Below are 18,164 nucleotides of genomic sequence, written 5' to 3'. Positions count from 1 at the left end.
TAAATTTTCAGTGGAAATACATTTCCCCGGTGGCTTCGGTATTTAACTTGTTTACCTTATGTTAAGGAAAAAAGGGTGGCTGTGCTGGTGGCTGTGCCAGTGAGTGGCCCTGCTGGGCCCGGCTCCACGGTTCCCTGGCTCCAGCGCTTTCTGCCTTGCCTAGCCCTGGGGCTTCATCCTTAAATTAAATTAACGCCTGCAAATGCACTGAGCCTCTAAAGGTTGTGCCTGCACCTCTTCTGAGGGATTTGCTGTAGGCCTGGAGTAGAAGCAAAGCTCATCTACGCCACCCTGTTGCAACAAAAGAAGAAATTACCGTGTAGCCCTGCCTCATCTGATTTTAGCGGCTCTTTATTTCACACCCCACAGCATCCCGACCCTGCTGCGCTGCAGGGAGACTTCACCCGTTCAAGCAGGGCCTCACCGTGAGTCACTCGTAATATAAACTGCAGCCACTTCATTTGCATTGCCAGTTTTTAAACACATCCTTTTGCCTGCTGGAGTGTTACTAACTACGGTAATTTATGAGGCAAGGGCTGTGTTCGGCATACATTTGATAGCAATGATGAGGTTAGCGCAGAGTGTCTTCAGTCTAGCTGGAGTCGTGCTGTACTTTTAAAACAAAAGCTCTAGAGGTGTTTCCCTATTTGGTGATCCTTGTTTTTTTAATGTATACACATATGGTAGGACAGACACAGGCATTCAAATGGGTTCCCAGCTGGAGGGAGGAAGAAAAGAAAGCACAAGTCTGCTGGTAGGCGAGCAGGAAGAGAGGAGGAGGGTAGTAAACAGGCAAAGGGAGCCAGGAGTAAACCACAGGTGAAGTTACCAGTGCTGTGCAACTTGGGGACACACCACGAGCAAGCCCCTGAGGGCAGTAAGGAGCCGGCAAGAAAAGGCTGTGGACTAAGCGGAGGCATGTCCCGTTTTTGTAAGGCTGGAGACAAGCAGGGTACACCACGGACCGGTGCGAACAACGGCACCGTTTTGTTCTGAACCCAGGTTCAGTTGCTAGATGAGGGGCTCAGAGGGGCAGAGGGCAACGCCACCTCTGCTACCTCCATCACCTGCAGATGTGTGTGCCTTCAGGGACAAGCCCCATTCCTCCACTCCCAGAGGCTACAAGTTCTCGGGTTTTGCCTGGATGCCATGTACATTGATGCCCAAGGTCACCTTCAGAAGCTGACTGCACCCTTTTCCTCCTTCCTGCCTTTTTGCAGAAGCTTCAGTACTGCACGCTGCGGAGAACTGGGGATGAGCTGCTTTGTCCCTGGTGGCTGAGGACAAGACAAGTTTGCAGCGGTGGATACGCTGGCGTGTTGGGATTTTCGCTATTGCTTGGTGACAGCTGAAATGAAAATTATGAGTCAGACTCTGAAGACGAACAGATGGTAAAGTGTTTTCCTCTCACCAGCGTGAACTAAGGTGGCTGGAAGAGGGGCGGGGGCTGGAAGGCGGATCTGAGCTGCAGCACGGGACATCATCCAAGCGAGCGGGCCACGTCTGGTGCGCAGGCTCCGAGGAGCCAGCTCCTTCGCAGAGATGGCCCCATGCGCCTGCAGGAAGCCAGCACATCCCCGCACGCGGGGGTGGTGTGTGCAGATTCACACCAGCCTCAGCCCCGTTACTGGGCGCCTCGTGCTCCTTTCTTACAAATAAATCTGTCGTTTGGCCCCCATCCAGTAGGTGTTTCCATTGCTCACTGGCAAGCTGCTGCTGCGCTCAGAGCCTGGGGTAGGCGCCTGGCAGGGACCACTGGCCACTCTCCTCGCGGCTATAGGAAAGTGGCAGGCGATTCCCTAGCAGCTGGCCAGATCCTGCACGCCAGACAGAGCCATCAGATACATTTTCACCATCTCCTGCACCCAGGAGCATGGAAATGTCTGGTACGGCCACATGCAGCTGATGCTTGAGCTCCACAGGGGAGGTGAGGAAGAAAGGAGTATTCTCCTGCAGGCAAAAAGCAAAAGCACACCAGTGACCTCTGCACCCTTCTCTGCTAGGAGAAGGCAGGCACGCTGAGCCAGAGCAGGTACAGGTGAAGGAAACAGTCCGAGTTTCCCTCTCCCATTTGCAGGAAAGCAAGCCTACAAACGGCCTGGAAATTCCCCGGGGGATGGATTTCCAGGATTCAGTGCTTGTCGCTCGCTGCCTCTGCTCCACACCAAGCTTCGCTTACCTGTTTTACTTCGCACTTTCATTTGGTCCTGGCTCACCCGCCAGGAGGTTTGATTTACTCCTGTGCTGTTTACCCATGTCAGGCTTTTCCCCCCCAAGGTAATGACGTAACATCAGTTCCTGTGGAATGAGTTCTAATGCAGGTGGGCTACGAAGGTCTCCACTGACTGGATTCTTCACAGTATCAATGTTATTGCCGGCCTGGAGAGGACCTGCGGGGAGAACCTGCAACCCCTCTTCTGTTAGGGATGCTGCATGTGTGGGAGGCCGCTGAAGTAATTTAAGAGCAAAAATTAATACTCTCTGCAATTTTTTGAAACTTTAGAGAGAAACAAAACCAGTGCAGGTCTCTGTTCATTTCAATTTGGCTACTGAATATTTGTACTTAAAAAAACCCCTTCTGATTCTTGCTTCTCTTTTTTTTTTTTTTTTTTTTTTGTTTCCTATCATTGGCCTGATACTAACAGCAGTAGTGAAGGGCTGAAAGAGGTTATTGGAACCAGCTGAGGGCCTTGACGTTAGCACTAGGAAAAACCCCGAAAACCACAAAACCCTGAAACTCCCCAGACCTCTTCTTAGAACACGACCTGTAGGAGCTTCATTAAGCAACACAACTTTGTAGCTGACACAGGGCCTCACATTTACCACCACCAGCCCTTGCTGGAGGAAGTCCTAGCAGTTTACTCACAGCCAGCAGGCAGGGTGCTGTGTGCACACTGTCTCGCCTGGCCTAACACCAACACTGCTTCGGCGCTCGGCAAAGCTGTGCTCTAACATGAGGGAATTCCCTAGCAAAGCAGGGCCAAAACCCACCTTTTTTTAAAAAAGGAAAAACTGTGATTAAATGTTTATTAGAAATGTTATTTGCAACCACTGGCACTTGAGCTAGGTCGTCTAAACCCAGTGGGAACTGTCAGGCGGTCCATGCTAGCATGCCTGGCTGCAAAGTTTACATACCCTCTGATGTGTCTGCAAGTGTGAAAACCTCGCGGGTTCCAGTTCTGCGGCAGGTTGAGCAGCTGGAGCCATTTTCTGTTTGCTGCAGGCCCCTGGGCTCCGAAGCGACAGTGCCAGGCCGCCCGCGCCAGACAAGCCGCCAGGGCTCAGCCGAAGAGCTCGCACGGGAACTGCGCTTCTGCACCCTCCTGCTCAGGTTCTGCCCCGTGCAGCCATCGGGCGCTCCCCGGGCTGAAACTGCGCGGGGCAGCCAGGAGAGGCACAGGGCTGCGGTACCCACCGCACCGGGGGGCCTCCAGCCTGTGCCTTCAGCACCCGCCGGCGGCAGAGGTCCCCTCGCTGGGGGCTGTGCTGCCATCTCGCCTCCCCTCGGCGCAGCTCCCCAGCCCTACTGCGGCCCTGCCAGTAAATGAGGTTGTTGAAATTTACCGCTGCCGGCAGCTTGCCCTGGAGCTGAAACGCCCTCCTCCTCCTCTCCCTAACTGGAGGGGCCGTGCTGCCATGGCCAGCAAAGGACAGGGCACTTCGGAGCGGGACTGTCAGCGCAGCCACTGTCTGACACATCCCTCACGGCTGGGCCTGGCGCGGGGAGCTGGCAGGCGGCGGGAGGGCACGGCCGGGGTCCAGCGGCGAGGCTGCCTTCCTCCACAGAAACCTCTGCCATAACCGGCTCCTGCGTGGGGGAGCTGGCTGGGCCTTCCCCTCCCGTGGGAATACCGCAAGTCTTGATTAAAGCTCACACAACCGCTTAGCAGGGAGTGGACGTAGGCAATTTACACATGTTGGCCACAGCTGGCTTAGTAGGAAACAGGCACATTGCTACTTGCAACACACAGTCCAGAGAGGCTTACAAAACAGAGCTCGCCGAAGCAAAAAATACCTCCAAAACTTCTCGTTTGAAACAGTCTAGAGGATTTTTTTAAAAAACGGTTTGGGAGGCAGGAGGAAAAGAATTCCACTGGAAAAAATCCCAGCTTGGTCTAGCTTATAAAAATGCACGTCTATATTTTTATTTTGTGAAAATTCTTGTTTCACAAAAAAATAAAAATTAATAAATTCCACAGTTGTACTTCTGGAATTGGAAGTCCACAGTAACATCTCCAGTGACTTTCCAAGTCCTTCAGACCCCTGGAGAAAAATGTTTTAAGAGAAGCGTAAGCCAGGGGTGTTGGTGCGACGTGAGAACAAGCGGGCTGGAAGCGCTGCACCCACCCCTCCCCCTCACAGTGGTTTCTGCTGCCCCTGCTCCCACGGGGCAGGACCCCTTCGCTTCAGGGACCTTGATCGGGGCCTGATTTGCCCAGTCCTCTCCCAGTGGATCACTCAAGCATCACATACAACTCCTGTTTCCAGCACATCAGTGTCAACGCTCAGACCTGAGGTGCAAAGGGGGGGGTGGGGGGTGGCACTGCGTGGTGCCAAGGAAGGTTTAGATCCCAGCTGCGCTCCCAGGCTGAGCCCCCGAGGCACGCGCCCTGGATGCCAAACGCGCTGGGCTTTGCCAGTGTTTCCACTATCGTTTCTCCCCCTGTTGAACGACGCCAGCCTGTCTCCGACAGTGACTCACATCAGCTTAATCCTAGCTCCAGAGGCAGGAATAATTTCATCCCCATCTGGAGCAACAACACAGCACCACAATCCACATGTTTGAAGGCATAAAGCAAAGAGCATCACATTCATGGGAAACCACCTCGAGGGTCAGCTAAGGACTGTGTTCCCTGCAGCCCAAATTTTGCTTGAATACAAGAATGAGACAAGCCTGTTCCCTTGGAAGACGTGGCAGAAATCTGTAGGCAATGGAAAGTAACAAGAGCTGACAACACATCATTAAAAATCCACTAACAAGGGGGTTTGCTTTGTTTTTTGGGTTTTTTTTTTATTGTTTTTAAATATAACTTTTTTTCTTTCCAGAAGTTGTTATGTCTGACTCCATTAACATTCAGGTAAACAAGTGAAAGAACAACAGATGGGCATGGTCTGGTAGCACGGGCACAGCCGCCGGGAGCAGGGCCCGCCTTGCCTTGTGGCAGCGCTCTCCCTGGCCCAGCATCCCCCCCCCGGCTCCACACCGGGACGGCGATGGCCGGTGGCCACCACAGGACAGTCCTGCTTCAGCCACAGCGAGTTCAAGGCAGGGCAGAGACAGGCTGGCAGCTGTGGGATCACAGCGCTCGGCCTCCCTGCTCGCCCTCAGCCAGGCTTCCCCAGATGGTGCGGAGGGGCAGGCAGCGGCAGGATGGTGGCACTACCAGATCATCCACAAAAATCTGAGCGACTCCTGGCCGGGTGGCAGCATGGGGCATTTTGGGCCATTTTCAGTCACTTCAGGTGAAGCCCCTCGAGCTTGTGCAGTGCTGCCATCGCAGCCCCCCTAAATTTCAGCACAGTCACCCTATCTTGCAATCCACATTGGCTCCCCTACAGCTGTACCCCCCTTCCCTTGAGGCAGGGGACAGCTGCAGCAGCAGCCACTGCTGCCGGCAAGCAACCTTTTTGCCTTCCCTCAGCACCATTCTGGATGCGTCTCCAGCCTGCCCACAGGCCCCCCTCCCAGAGGCTGGAAAAACCCATGCCCGGTTCACAAAGCATCCTGGTGTTAAGGTTAACTGGCTGTAAAACTGCAGCAGTTCATCACACTATGCACACTATGAGAAATGTTTATTAAATTGATTTTTGTTTCATTTCTTCTAAAAAAAAGGCAGAAAGAAGTTAAACACACTGCTTTGTGGCATGCTCCACTATGAAAAAATCCCAAGCATTCAGTTAAGCTGTCAGCGGCTCTGTTTGACCTTTTGATGTGGTCTTTGAACTTAGACCTCTACAACTGACTCTCCTCCTCCCCACCAGCCTCTCCTCCTCCTCCTCCTCGCTTCAGCTCACAGCCGCTTTCTCAGCGGTCACTAGCTCCAGGAGGATGCTTCCCTGGAGAGGGAGGGGGCTGTGTTTATAGCCCACAATTTCATCCTCAAGTTTGTTTTTTGGGGGTGTGGAGAGGAGCAGGACAGAGCCCCATGCTGCACACACGAATGTGCAGGTATGCAGGAGAAGGTCTGAGGCAGGGCAGGGGTTCTGCCTAGTGGGTTTTTTTTCCCCCTTCACCTCAGCCAGCTTTGGGACCAACCAGTTGGCAGAACAGCACTGTCGCTTTTGGATCTTGGTGCTTGCAACAGGGCGAGTCCCCTCAGCCCTTCACAGCTCCCTCTCTAGTTCAGTTTGATTCAGACCCAGCCTCACAGGACACCAGGCCAGAGGAGACCCAAGCGGGTGGCTTTTTTCTGCGACGGTTTCTCAGCTACTTTGTTGTTCTTAAGCATGATGGTTCCTCTCTGTCCCGCTTCTCCCAGGACTGAGCATCCTGCTACAGCTGATGACCACTCCACGGAACATGGGGTCCCTCAGTGAGTAACTCTGCAGGAAACATCACCCCCTCTGCAAAACTCCATCCACCCCCTCCCACGACCTTCCTGGCCGCTGGCTGTTACCCTCCCGCAGCACCTTTCCCGCAGCAGCCACAGGGACAGGAGGTGGCCCAAGGAGCTGCCTCAGGAGCTGCTCACAGGGACAAGCCACCTCTGAAACGAACCAAAGAGCAAGTGCAGCCTGTGTGGGACACGGTCTGAGCACACACCCTGCCCTTCTTCCTCCCACAGCTCTCAGACTCCAAGTACCACTTTCTCCCCAGTGCTGCCGCCTGGGACAACCCAGGCCCCTAAAGCTACGCTGTCCATGGGCACACCTGACCTGCACCGAGACCCAGTCCGTCTTCAAACAGAGCTCCAGCTACATACACAGCATCAACTGAATACTGAACAGTATCAAAAATACGGTATAAGGAAAGAAAACAGAACTGAAATGCTTAATGGCATATTTATACACATTTATCAACAGTCAACAAAAAAGGCAGCAAGTTACACATCCATTCTGTATGCTAACAATCCCGATGCACATATATGTAAACAAACATGCTTGGTTGATGCATATACATATAGCCACACACCAGAGTAGATGACCTGAAGGAGCTATGCTGGGGAGCCCGGGAAGGGGTTACCTACTGCAAAACCTCATCTTCATTCTCGATGTGCACAACGTGGACATTCAGGGCAGTGTTGCTTTAAGGCTATTTCTAAGGCTGAATCCTTCCCTGTCCAACCCCTCAATCCGAAGTTCTGTTGAAGCACTTCCTCCTCTTACCCAGCACAACTTGAGATATATATATATATTTACCTATATACTTTTTAAAAGGCCCTATATACTAAAAGGCAGGAAGAGGAAAGCAGGGGGAGTGGAAGGGGAGAAAAGCCTCCAAACGGATCAGTTTGCCCCAGTGCAGGAATTTCCTATCCAGCAGCGGCAAAGGCCACGGCAGCCACATGCAGTGGACAAGGTAGTAGTTTAAAATGATTGCGGGTCTCCCTCCTGATCTGATCTGAAGCTCTTCACTGCAACAAAGGGGGAGAGTGAAATACTTGAAGAAACAGAAATATTCCTGAAGTGGGGAAGATGATCACTGGTTTCAGCTCCTCCCCTTACCTGTTTCGAGGTGGCAAAGAGCTGAGAGATACTATCATTCCCAGCTCAAGTGCCCCTACTGCTAAGGAAAAGGCTTTGCTTAAAAATATATATCTATAGAACTATACATATAATCTTTTTAGAGACACTCTGATTTTATTACATAGCTCCTGGGTCACTCTCTCCCTCTATCTACACGGTAATGGCGTGGCATACAACAGAAGCCACATACATCAAACTGGCAATCAAAGCTTACCAGGTCACAAGAAAGCGTTTTAACTAGTGCGATCTAAAATCCTGAATTCCCTGGCTTTGATAAGCTGATCTCCTGCCATTGATGTAACTGGAAGTGGAAGGTCTTAAAAATAAACTTTTTTTTTCCCAAAATCAGGTTATGACAATTTCCCAGCAATGTTACAGTGTGCGACAATATGCTGTAAGTAACGAAAACTTAACTGAACAAGAGAGTGATGCTAAGATGACATTTTAAATGTGTATGCACACGGCTGGGCACCCCCCAAGCATCATCCTGCAGTACATAAATGCAGGATTTCTAAGGTTAAAGACTTTTTTTTTTCTTTAGAAAAAAAATGTTTTCTTCATTTTTCTAGTATCATTTGTATGCAAGCATTAGCTTAACAGCGGAAACTTAGTTCTGAACTAGACTTTCCCAAAACCATATGTCTATAAAGGAACATTGAAGGAAGTTAGAAAGCGACAATATTCAGTTTGTTATATTTGAAAAATTGGGACTAAAATTCACCCCCAGCCACTGTTCCTTCAACATAATGAATCAATGGAAACGAGCCAGTTTATGAAGTTATAGCCCCAAGAAAAACCCCACAAAAAACAAAAAGCCAAAAACATTCCAACTCTTCAGAAAGTAAAAAAAATTAAGTGTGACTTCTGTTAAGAGGACTGACCTACAATGCAAACAGGTCCGAGAGGAACAATGCGCCTGCATTTCCTCCAGGACACTTGCACCCAGGTGACGGGGCTGCTTCCTCTCCTCTCCCTCTCTCCCAGGTTTTGGGCAGTCAGCCAGGCTTCTCTACAGACAGCTTGGAAACGCCAGGGAGTCAGGGTGATGGTAGGAAAAGATAAGTACAAATGAACAAAAATGCTAAATTCTGCTTCAGCATCCAATTACATATATAAAAAAAAGTAGGTGTTCAATAAGAGAGTAAAAACCAAGGCAAAGTTTTCCGGTAACAGGCTGCAGCCTTCTCCTCTGCACATCTTCCACCAGCGTTATTTCTGAGTTACGGGGGCTGTGGAAGTGGGAGGAAGGACTCGATCTGCTGCTATGGCAGCTTTCCCCATCACACAAAACTGATGTGTAACTAACTCAGCCACAAGGATACGGGAAAGTTTTATTTATTTAAAAAAAAAAAAAAGTACTTAAAAATAAAAATGATAAGTACTGGATGGTAATACTGGAAGTATTTATATACATAGGGTTTTTTTGTCTTTTGTTGAAATGTCTCCTGGTCACTTGGTGGCACTTGGGGTCCCCTCTAGCGCCGTCTGCCCTGCTCCCCCCTTCCCCTCCCCAGTTCTCACGGCTCAGTAGACGGAGCTGTTCCTTATGCCACAGCACAGCACCATGCTCAGGATCATTTCGAAGATCTGTTGGGAGACACAAGGGTACCAGTGAGGCACCTGCCAGTATGATGCAGGAGCTCCCCCCTCTCCCAAGGTCCCCCACTCCGCATAAACACTGTCATGCCAGAGATAAGGGCAGAGACGCTGTGTCTTTGCTGCTGTTTTTATTAGGAGATGGCCAGTTCTGGATAAGATGATGTTCCCCCCCTCTCTCGAGGACAGCAGTGGTCGTACTGTTGCAAGCTGCAGCAAATGCTCAGAATCCCTCTAGCATTACAGCCCAGCCTTTGGGCAGGCGCTAGGCTACCAGCCCACACCACCCACCGCTCACTGGGGAGCAAACCCACCGTGGCAAAGAAAGCAAATCCCTTCCCACTGCAGACCCCGGTGACAAAATACAGCAGCCCGAGAAACGCGCGGTGTTGGAGGCAGCCAGGAAGGCTGATGGTGCTCTGCCCTTCTGGATGGCGTTGCAGATGCTCCTGCTTTACTGCGCTCCCCGGGCGCCTGCCCTAACGTCCCAAACCCCTGGAGGGATGATGAAGCCCCTGGTCTTGCCATGTCCCAGAGCAGCTGGGGTACAGAGGGCTGGTGCTGTGCGCCGAGCTGCAGAAGCATCTGGAGAGGGATGGATCCAGCCCAGCCAGAACAGGACCAGGGCACCCCAAGGCGGCTTGTCCCCATCCCACAACAGCAGGACACCACGCAGTCACACTTACCATGATCACGGCAACCACGATGGCAGCGATACCAATCAGGTACAGCTTCCCAGAGAACAGCTCATCAATTTTTTTGTGGCAGCTTGAGGACTGAAGCAGAGAAGCATGCTGGTCAGAGAGGGTGCTTTCCCCTCACCCATCCCCAGCAACCAGAAAGGCAGGTCCTTGGTCCTGCTCACATTCCTGGGTCCTGGCTCTAGGACCTCCCACCAGATTTCACGCCTCCACACCTGCCAGCCCCCTCAAGCAGGAACAGCAAAGGACGAACTGACAGGAATCTCTGACAGCTCTCTACGCCATCCACAAATAAATGAAATCTCCACCCTTTACCTAATTCCCAATAAATCCCCAAGTTTCCCTGGCAGCTGAGTTTCCTCACAGAAGCTGTTCTGAGCAACGTGCAGCTGTGCCTACCTCAATAAGGCTTTTCAGGATGTCCTTCTTCGGGCAGAGGTCATCTCTCCAAACAGGAGTGACAGCTGCTACTACATTGTCAGGACCACAGCAGTCCAGCTACATGGAGAGAGAGAGAAAGAAAAAAAACCCCAAACCAACCCCAAACCCCCCAGCATTAGCAGACTGCAAACACTCACGCAATGCTCACCCCACTGTTAAACATCCTTGAAGCCACCTAAGACCATCTTGTAGGGGGAAACAAGGGAGGGGGGATATAAATCTCCAAATTAATTTTTTTTCTTTCCATGCAATGCAGCTACTTCCTACAATAGTCCCAGACAGGTCTGGCATTGGTATCCTGGAGGACAGTGAACACAACTCTCCCCAGAGATTTTGTTTCCTGCTGAGCAGAGGAGTTATCAGGATTAGTTCCTAAGAGCAACAGTTTTCTTCCACTGAATTTTACTTAAACCAGGGGTGCTGAGGTAAATGAAAAGCAACTTCATCAGAGCTCGGGCCAGACTTCCCAGCACAGTGCGAAGGACAGAACACTGAAGAGGGCACAACTCTGTTTCTTGATGTGTAAGGACAGCAAACTTGACAGGCTAAGACCTGCATGTAGCACCAGCTGCTTTAGATCCTGCTTTTCCCATTCATTTTCCTGACCCACATTTTTAATTCTCCTTCCTCCCACACTCTCATTTCCTCTGGCTGCAAGGAACCCCTATGGAAATTTCTACATAGAGCTTGGAAAGCAGGCAGCAAAATCACAGTGCTTAGAACACATTTGATCCAGTTTGCTACTAAGCATAAAAAAAATCCAGGGTTGCCTTCGTTCCCTGCCTGAGGACTTGTAGTTCAACTTTCTGCCTCTGCCTCGGTGGGGAGGATCAGTCTTTGTGCAGTGACAGTCGCTCGTCACCACTTACCCACTGACAAACCACACGCAGAAGTTAACTGGGTGGCTTTCGCAGCCCGCAGGGGGGTCCCATCCACCAGCGGCTGCTTTGGCCAACCGCAGCAGCCTCAGCAGAGCGTGCAGCAAGACTGCTGACATCTTACCGTTTCATGAAAGGTCTTCACTACAGCCTTCCCGTTGCTCGCGTCTGACTCTGCCATGAGCGCTTGTTGAAACGCTTGATCATAGAACTGCTTCACATCTTTGGCTATCTAGGAAAGACGGGAAAAACTCCCTTTCAGCTAGAGAAGGAGGTAACCCACGCAGCAGATGTGCCCGAAGGGGGCATGCTCCCTCTAATGGCACTCGCAGGTGGGCGAGCAGTTTTTAAATAGATTTGGACCCCGTTTACTTGCACAGGTGTGTGAAGAAAGGCCTGCCTTTCATAAGGCTCATTCCCACCAGCTACAGCATGTTAAGAGCAGCAAATACTGACAACCTCATCCGCTAGCCAGCCGGAGTGCTCCACGAGCTCTCTCTAGCAGCCCAAACTGCCAAGGCCCGGAGGGTGAACCCCAAGATCTGAGACAGCCTTCAGCCCACGTGGATCTGCTCTTGGGCTCAGGAACGCAGAGACAGCTTGTCCTGAACTACCTGACATATGGAGACAAACCAAGCAGGCAACACAACTCCCACCGAGGCTGCTGAGGGAGGACACTCTGAGGAGGTCAGGAGGAGGTGGGGTGCACAAGCAAGGCCATCTGTAGCACCCTGGCTTACTGTCTGGCTTCGAGGGGATGGCAGGAATTTGGAAGAGATTGCACGCTACAGCTGCATGAGGTGGACCATTTGGGTTGGGCAGCTTAGGTGCTTTCAGATGGGATGTCAAACTCTGGCTGGGTCCCCCATCCTGTAAATGGTTATATGAGAAGCCTTATCGGTACGCCAGCCCTGCCACCTGGGCTGGTAAACTGCAGCCACCCATGGGGGTCAGCTCCACAATGCAGTAACTCTTTCATTTTCAGGGAAACTGGCCTTGCGGCTTCTCCTCTAACACCCTCCAATAATTTGGGAGAGACAGATAAAAGGAGGACACGCAAGAGAAGCAAAAGGAAAAAATACAAGCACGTACAAAAGGGAAAATGCTTCCCAGAACATCTGCTCTTGACAGCGAAGGCTGGATTAGCGCATGAAAAAAGAAACTGCAGCAAGAAGGAGCATGATTTCAGTCAATCATCCCAGCACTTCTCCGTCACTGCTCAAAAAAGTTTGCTTTGGAGGGTGATGTTCTCTGATCAAAACATCTGATTCTGGTACGTGGAAAAAAATAATCGTGCTACTTCTTGCCTCCCCCTGCCTCCCCATCCTGTATCTAAAGCATCTCCAAGCAGGCAGGCTGAGGGACAGACTGCCTTCAGCTTTGTGCAGGAGCACCCTGTGCCCACACGGCAGAAGACGACTGTCCCCGCAAGGGGCTGCAAACCCAGGTGGAACGGAGTCCCCACCGTGAGCAGCTCGCAGCGGCTGGGATCATTCAGCGCTTCCCTCCCAGCCCACGCTGCGCCCCAGGTGCCCCAGCTGAGGCGGGAGAAGCCACCTGCCTTATGAGCGGGGCCTCCCAAACAGCCCATCCATCACCAAGGCTGCAAAAGCTTCTGAGGCCAACAAACCGCCACCGTTCACTTCAAAATGCAAAGTCAATTTTAGGGGTTGAGGCCATCACTCTTGTATTGGCAAATCCTAAATTTCTCAGCTTTATGCTCAGGTGGCCAAGCACCTTCTCCCCAGGATGGAAAGCAACAGCCACAGGGTCCCTCCTTATTCAGGCTTCGCTTTTTTTTGCTGTCAGTTCAGTTGCGCATCTTGGACTCTTCGGGATTCACAAACTATAACATCCTGTGCAGGAGGCACAGCCCCTCTGCAAAGGTGAATTAACTCCTAAATTGCTAGGAAACAGCACCCTGCCTGCATAACTGTGTGTTGAGCCACGGAAGAGTTTATTGCCATGAAGTCATGCTCTCTCCAGTGAATGACTCCAAGGGTGTTCCCACTCATGGCTGAGCTGGTCGCCTGTGGCCTACACGCTGTGAAAGCTGAGCAGGCCACCACCTCCTTACACAGCTGGCTTACCTCTCTTGGTGAACACATCTCCTACTCTGCCAAGTAGTCCCCATCTCACCTCCACACCCTCGGTGGCCGAGTGATCAACAAACAGCCCGCTGCTTGCTGCAGCATGGCCGTGGTTCCCATACATTAATGGTTTTGCTCCTTGAGCCCAAACTCTGCACGTGTGCGAGCAAGGCGGCGAAGGGAAGGTGAGCGGAGGGGGAAGGAAAAGCTACAATTTTCAGTCCTGCCCTTTGGCTAACCCTCTCCAGGCAGAGGACCTTATCCGAGCAGTCCCTCGCCAGGTGCCTGGGACAGACACAGCACTTCTACCCCTCACGTGTGCACAGCGTATCAATCACCAGTGAGCTCAGTCCTAGCAGATGAATAGCCCAAGTGGGTTATATGATACTGGCAAAGAGCGGGAAGCATCATGCAATCCCATTAACACAGACACAAGCTCTCCCTGTACGGTATTCCCTCCCATCGGGGCCACGCAGCTGGGCTCGCTCTTTGGCACCTAGGGTGTGCAGATGACTTTCCTTCACGACTTTGTACATGAATCAACTCATGCGGTCACTGACTGTGGCAGCAAGGAGGAGACTCGAGCGAGACGGGGTTATTTTTATTCCAGACATTGCACTACATATTGTGAGTGGCAGCTGCTACCATCAAGTGCTCACATTTAAAGTTCATCAGCCCAGCCAAGAGGAGTTAGGTGACCTGCCTGGGTCACACAGCTAATCCAAGCCCCCGTGACTCAGTCCGGGAGCAGCTTGTGAGCAAAACAGCTCACACCAGGATCTGCTGCGGTTCTGCCCCAGCCTCCCAGTCCCACAAACGCAGGTTTTTGAGTCGTCTTACTTGGTCTTTGTTGACGAATCCCCAAATGCCAGCCGCAACTTCACAGGCAAACAGGATCACCAGGCAAGTGAAGAACTGCAAAGACAAATCAAGAGGACACTCAGCATGCCTGGCTACAGGCAACAGCAGCAGTTAGGTGGGCAGAGGTGTGAAGCAGAACTTCTACTGACAGAGATCGGAGCAAGGTGTTGCCTGACTTCAACCCATTTTCTCTCTCACACACGCACTTAGCCCAAACACATTTTCCTATAACTCATCGGATGCCACCTCATGCCCAGAATTCCCACTGGAATGGCAGAGCTGGGATTAGCAGAGCCCTTCCCACACAGGGGCTGGCAGGGGTGAGGCTGCCCTGTGCGCCACAAGACACAGCACTCCTCTTCATGCACCTGCAGGGCCATCCAGACAAGCTTCTTGCTCTGCCACAGATGCTCCAAGGACGGGAATTGCCAGTGCAGGGTTAAAAGCACATTTCAGCTGCCGAAGAGCTGCAGGGTGTCAGGGTGTGATTTACGGCCACTTCTCTTGGCATCCACAGCCCTGCAAGGCTACTGCAGTTTTCTGTGTAAATACTAACACCGACGTTCTCTCGCAGTCCCACCCTTTTTGTGCAGTCCCAGCACTCCTCCCTGCCATCCCCCCAAAGCCTCCCTCTAACTTTTTGCTCAGATCCCAGGATCATGTTGTGATGTTCCGTCTGTTAGACTGGGAATGGGAAGCCATAAAGCTCACACATCAGGGTCAAGTGAGAAGGCATGGACAGGCATGCTCCGCACACAGCCAGCATTGCCTTCACAACAACGTCACCCTCAGCGACTTCTTCCTGGGAAAAGCCCCAGACCGGGAGAGTTGCCACGGAAGTAAAGAAGCAAAAGAGCTGAAGCTGCCAGGGGAAGACAAAATCACAGTATGGGGTGGGACAACAGCCTCTGGCTGCTGGGCAGTCTCTGTCCCAGACAAAGCTCTGTTCCATTTTCTTCAACACCAGAGGAAACAGGAGTTTCCAGAATGATGCCATGACCTGCCTCTCACATAGAAGAGCGTTATCAGCAAAATGGAATCGGTAGTATTGTCCTGACAGCGGGAAAAGGACTTTCAACACCTTTGTCCAGTTCCTGAACAACCAGCTCTTATTTAAACACCTATCTGCCCCCGGTTCTCCAGAAACGTCTTTGGGGGACTGGGTCCCACATCCCCCCCAAGGAATCACATCACCCTAAATCGCGGGCGTGGTTAAGTACTTAACTTCTGTGATTAAGTACTAGGGCTCACTCTTGCAGCGCTCACCCCCCAGTGCAGGGTAGCTCATTTATCCCAGATTTAGAGGCACAACTTCCTGCAGACGCTGTTCTGCAGGTTGGCTGCACACACCAGAGATGCAGCTTGACGCTATGGGAGCACAGCGGTGCTCCCGGTCAGAATGTGCCCCAGCCCCTTCCCAGAGAGCAGAGCCTGCTCCACGCCAAGCAGCCCCCTCCCGCCCTCCTGGGGTCTCGCCGCTTAGCTGCCATGCTGCCTTGGGCACAGGATTTCAATAGCGTGGAGCTTCGTGGTGCTTTCCCCCTTTGCAGTAAGCCTATAGTCCCCCCATCAGCTGGCTGCAGGAGAGGGCACAGCGACTGCTTCCCTGCAACACCCTGAGGAAGCTGCCTGGAAATGTTCTTGGAGCACGGTGGGATCCTCAGCCAGCAGAAAGCGTCATCGTGAGGTGTCTCCAGTCTGGCGAGCCAAGGCATGAGCAAACACATGCAGCGCACAGCAGCTAGAGCTGCTAATTTCAGCCAAGGCAGCCGGTTTCCCTGTCGGGCCTCAGGTACATTGTACCATCTGCCCTTCTAATCCTCTTTCCAACTTTAAGAGGGAGGGGTAATTCAGGTTCTGTAATCGCTTGCGTTAACACACAAAAAAAAATAATCCAAAGCTGCCAGGCCTCGCTACAACAACCCTTGTCAGATTTGTGTGCGGGCTCCTCCTATTCTCAGCAGCAATGACAATGCCTGTGAACTCCTACAGCAGCTCTCATCCACTGATGTTCGGAAGTGCTTGATAAAAGCTGGTGAGAAGCACCCCCTTCTCAATGGCAAACAGAAGCAACTAGAGGCGAAGTGTCTGTGATAGCAAGGAAAAGCAGCTCCATTTTGCTCTGTCCCAGCTGAATCCACACCCATGGGTGACCACACCACCAGCAAGAATCTTCCAGTCCAATGAAGCCAAGTGCTGGAAAGTCCTTCCAAATTTTTTTTTGTTAATGTTTTACCCCTCCGATATTTTTTTTTTTTAAACACTGGAACACGTGTGAGAACTTGCTTTAAATAAATGGGTCTCCCTTAGCCCCGAGGCAAAGGCTTTTGGTGTGGCTACAGTTTATACAATTAAGCTCATCCTGTGCCAGAAATCCCAAGCTGCTGCCTCACATCAAGAATGCCTGCAGCACTTCAGTAATGGATTTTCCAGGATGCACCTAGACGTCCTCACTAGACATTGTGGGAAATCTTTGCTGTTTCCTCATCCTAACAGATAAAAATAGTAGATGATTCCTTAGAAGAACTGGAATTGCCAGAGGCAGCCTTAAAATGAAGCAATAGGGGAAGCTGTAGGGGACATCAGGTAAGAAAAAGGGCTTGCTTAGACCATGGCAGGGGTTTTCACATATAACAGGGAGAATGAATCTCCAAGAGTCCTGCTGTTCGCACCTCTTCTGCTATGCTGCTGGCTTCAGCCTCTGTCCTGCAACCAGGCATGAGCAGGAGCCTGCAGCATGCCTGCCGGCTCAGCTGGAGCTCCAGCAGGCTGGGCAGAGATGCCCTCAGCCAGACAGCACTGCCTTGCTCCTTGCAGAGGTCTGCTAGTTCCCACCTACGTGCCCATGCATCCTTCCAAGTCCATTTGTTGGAAAAGTCTCCAGCAAGGGAGGCACGGCCACGTGCTGCCCAGCAGGGACATCACAGTGCCAAGCAGCATCCACAGCTTTGCACCTCTTACCGTTCCCAGAAGGCACTGAGACTCCTGAATAGCACCGTAGCATCCCAGGAACCCCACGAACATCATGACAGCTCCGACTGCAATCAGGATGTAGATTCCTGCAAGGCAGAGCGAGAGACCGACACATTACTGCAGAGCTTTGTACAGCAGCATCCGAGTGCCTGGCAAGACAGTCTGGCTGCCCGGGGAAGCTCGTTATGGGCGTGCAGAATTAAGGCCTGGAAGATACAAGCAGAGGTGGCAGCAGACATAGTAGAACAACACAACAGGCACAAGTCAGGTCTCAAAGTGTTTGTAGCTGCTAACAGCGGAACTTTAAGAAATGCATCATCTCCAAAATCAAAGGAAACGCAGCGAGCTCAAGCAGGAATAGGCAGAGGATGTAGCTGGCAAGACAAAGCTTTATAGCATCCTCAAAGCTGTAGTATGGGAGTTCCCATGGCAGGCTGTTTAAAACATTTAAACGGAGGAGATGAAAGTGATTAGTCAGCATAACTTTTAAAATAAACAATAAGGCATATGGTTTATTTATATCAAACATCATACAAATATTTATCTGGCTAACACTTTAAAGACAGACAAGCCACAAAACCAAGGGAAAAGCACTGCTTAAGCCATCTCATTTAATATAATCTGGCTTCTTTGTTATAGGCCCTTCTACACAAAAGACTACTTTTTTTACTTCAACTTACTAAATTTGCAAAGCCAACTTACTCCATAACTAGTTCAAAGATTGGAAATGAGGCAGGGGGTGGGGTTGGGTCTGAGGCTCTGAAAACAGAAGAACCGAAGTTTATTCATTCAGGAAACAAGAGCTTAGCTCAAGGCTCATATCTGCTGCCACAAGTAATCACCACAGTCTATAACCAACCATGAGACTGGTGAGGCCATGGTGGTTACTCGGCCAAACGCTACCAGCTCAGTTAAATTTGTTTCCTTTTAAAAAAAAC

General features: G+C 51.2%; 1 protein-coding gene and 1 long non-coding RNA gene across 2 annotated transcripts in view; one reads left to right on the top strand and one right to left on the bottom strand.

Annotated features, from left to right (window-relative positions):
- The first annotated feature begins 396 nt into the window (after positions 1-396).
- LOC308070765 lies at positions 397-8,783 on the top strand. Its single transcript, XR_013930842.1, has 2 exons — positions 397-1,391; positions 2,078-8,783. It is a non-coding gene; the product is annotated as an uncharacterized lncRNA (long non-coding RNA).
- A 246-nt stretch (positions 8,784-9,029) lies between these two features.
- The window catches only part of CD81 (CD81 molecule), a 31,320-nt gene continuing 22,185 nt past the window's right edge, over positions 9,030-18,164 (bottom strand). Inside the window, exons 3-8 of the mRNA XM_080405261.1 lie at positions 17,215-17,312; positions 14,233-14,307; positions 11,427-11,534; positions 10,383-10,481; positions 9,969-10,058; positions 9,030-9,273 (exon numbers count right to left, since the gene is read on the bottom strand). Of these exons, the coding sequence (XP_080261387.1) occupies positions 9,211-9,273; positions 9,969-10,058; positions 10,383-10,481; positions 11,427-11,534; positions 14,233-14,307; positions 17,215-17,312 (533 nt within the window). The 3' untranslated portion in view covers positions 9,030-9,210. The remainder of the gene's footprint in view (positions 9,274-9,968; positions 10,059-10,382; positions 10,482-11,426; positions 11,535-14,232; positions 14,308-17,214; positions 17,313-18,164) is intronic.

Source organism: Falco punctatus, assembly GCF_963210335.1.
Source record: "Falco punctatus genome assembly, chromosome: 10".
Taxonomy (NCBI): Eukaryota; Metazoa; Chordata; class Aves; order Falconiformes; family Falconidae; genus Falco; species Falco punctatus.
The sequence above is the reverse complement of the archived record's forward strand: the minus strand, read 5'-3'. Positions and strand labels throughout refer to the sequence as shown.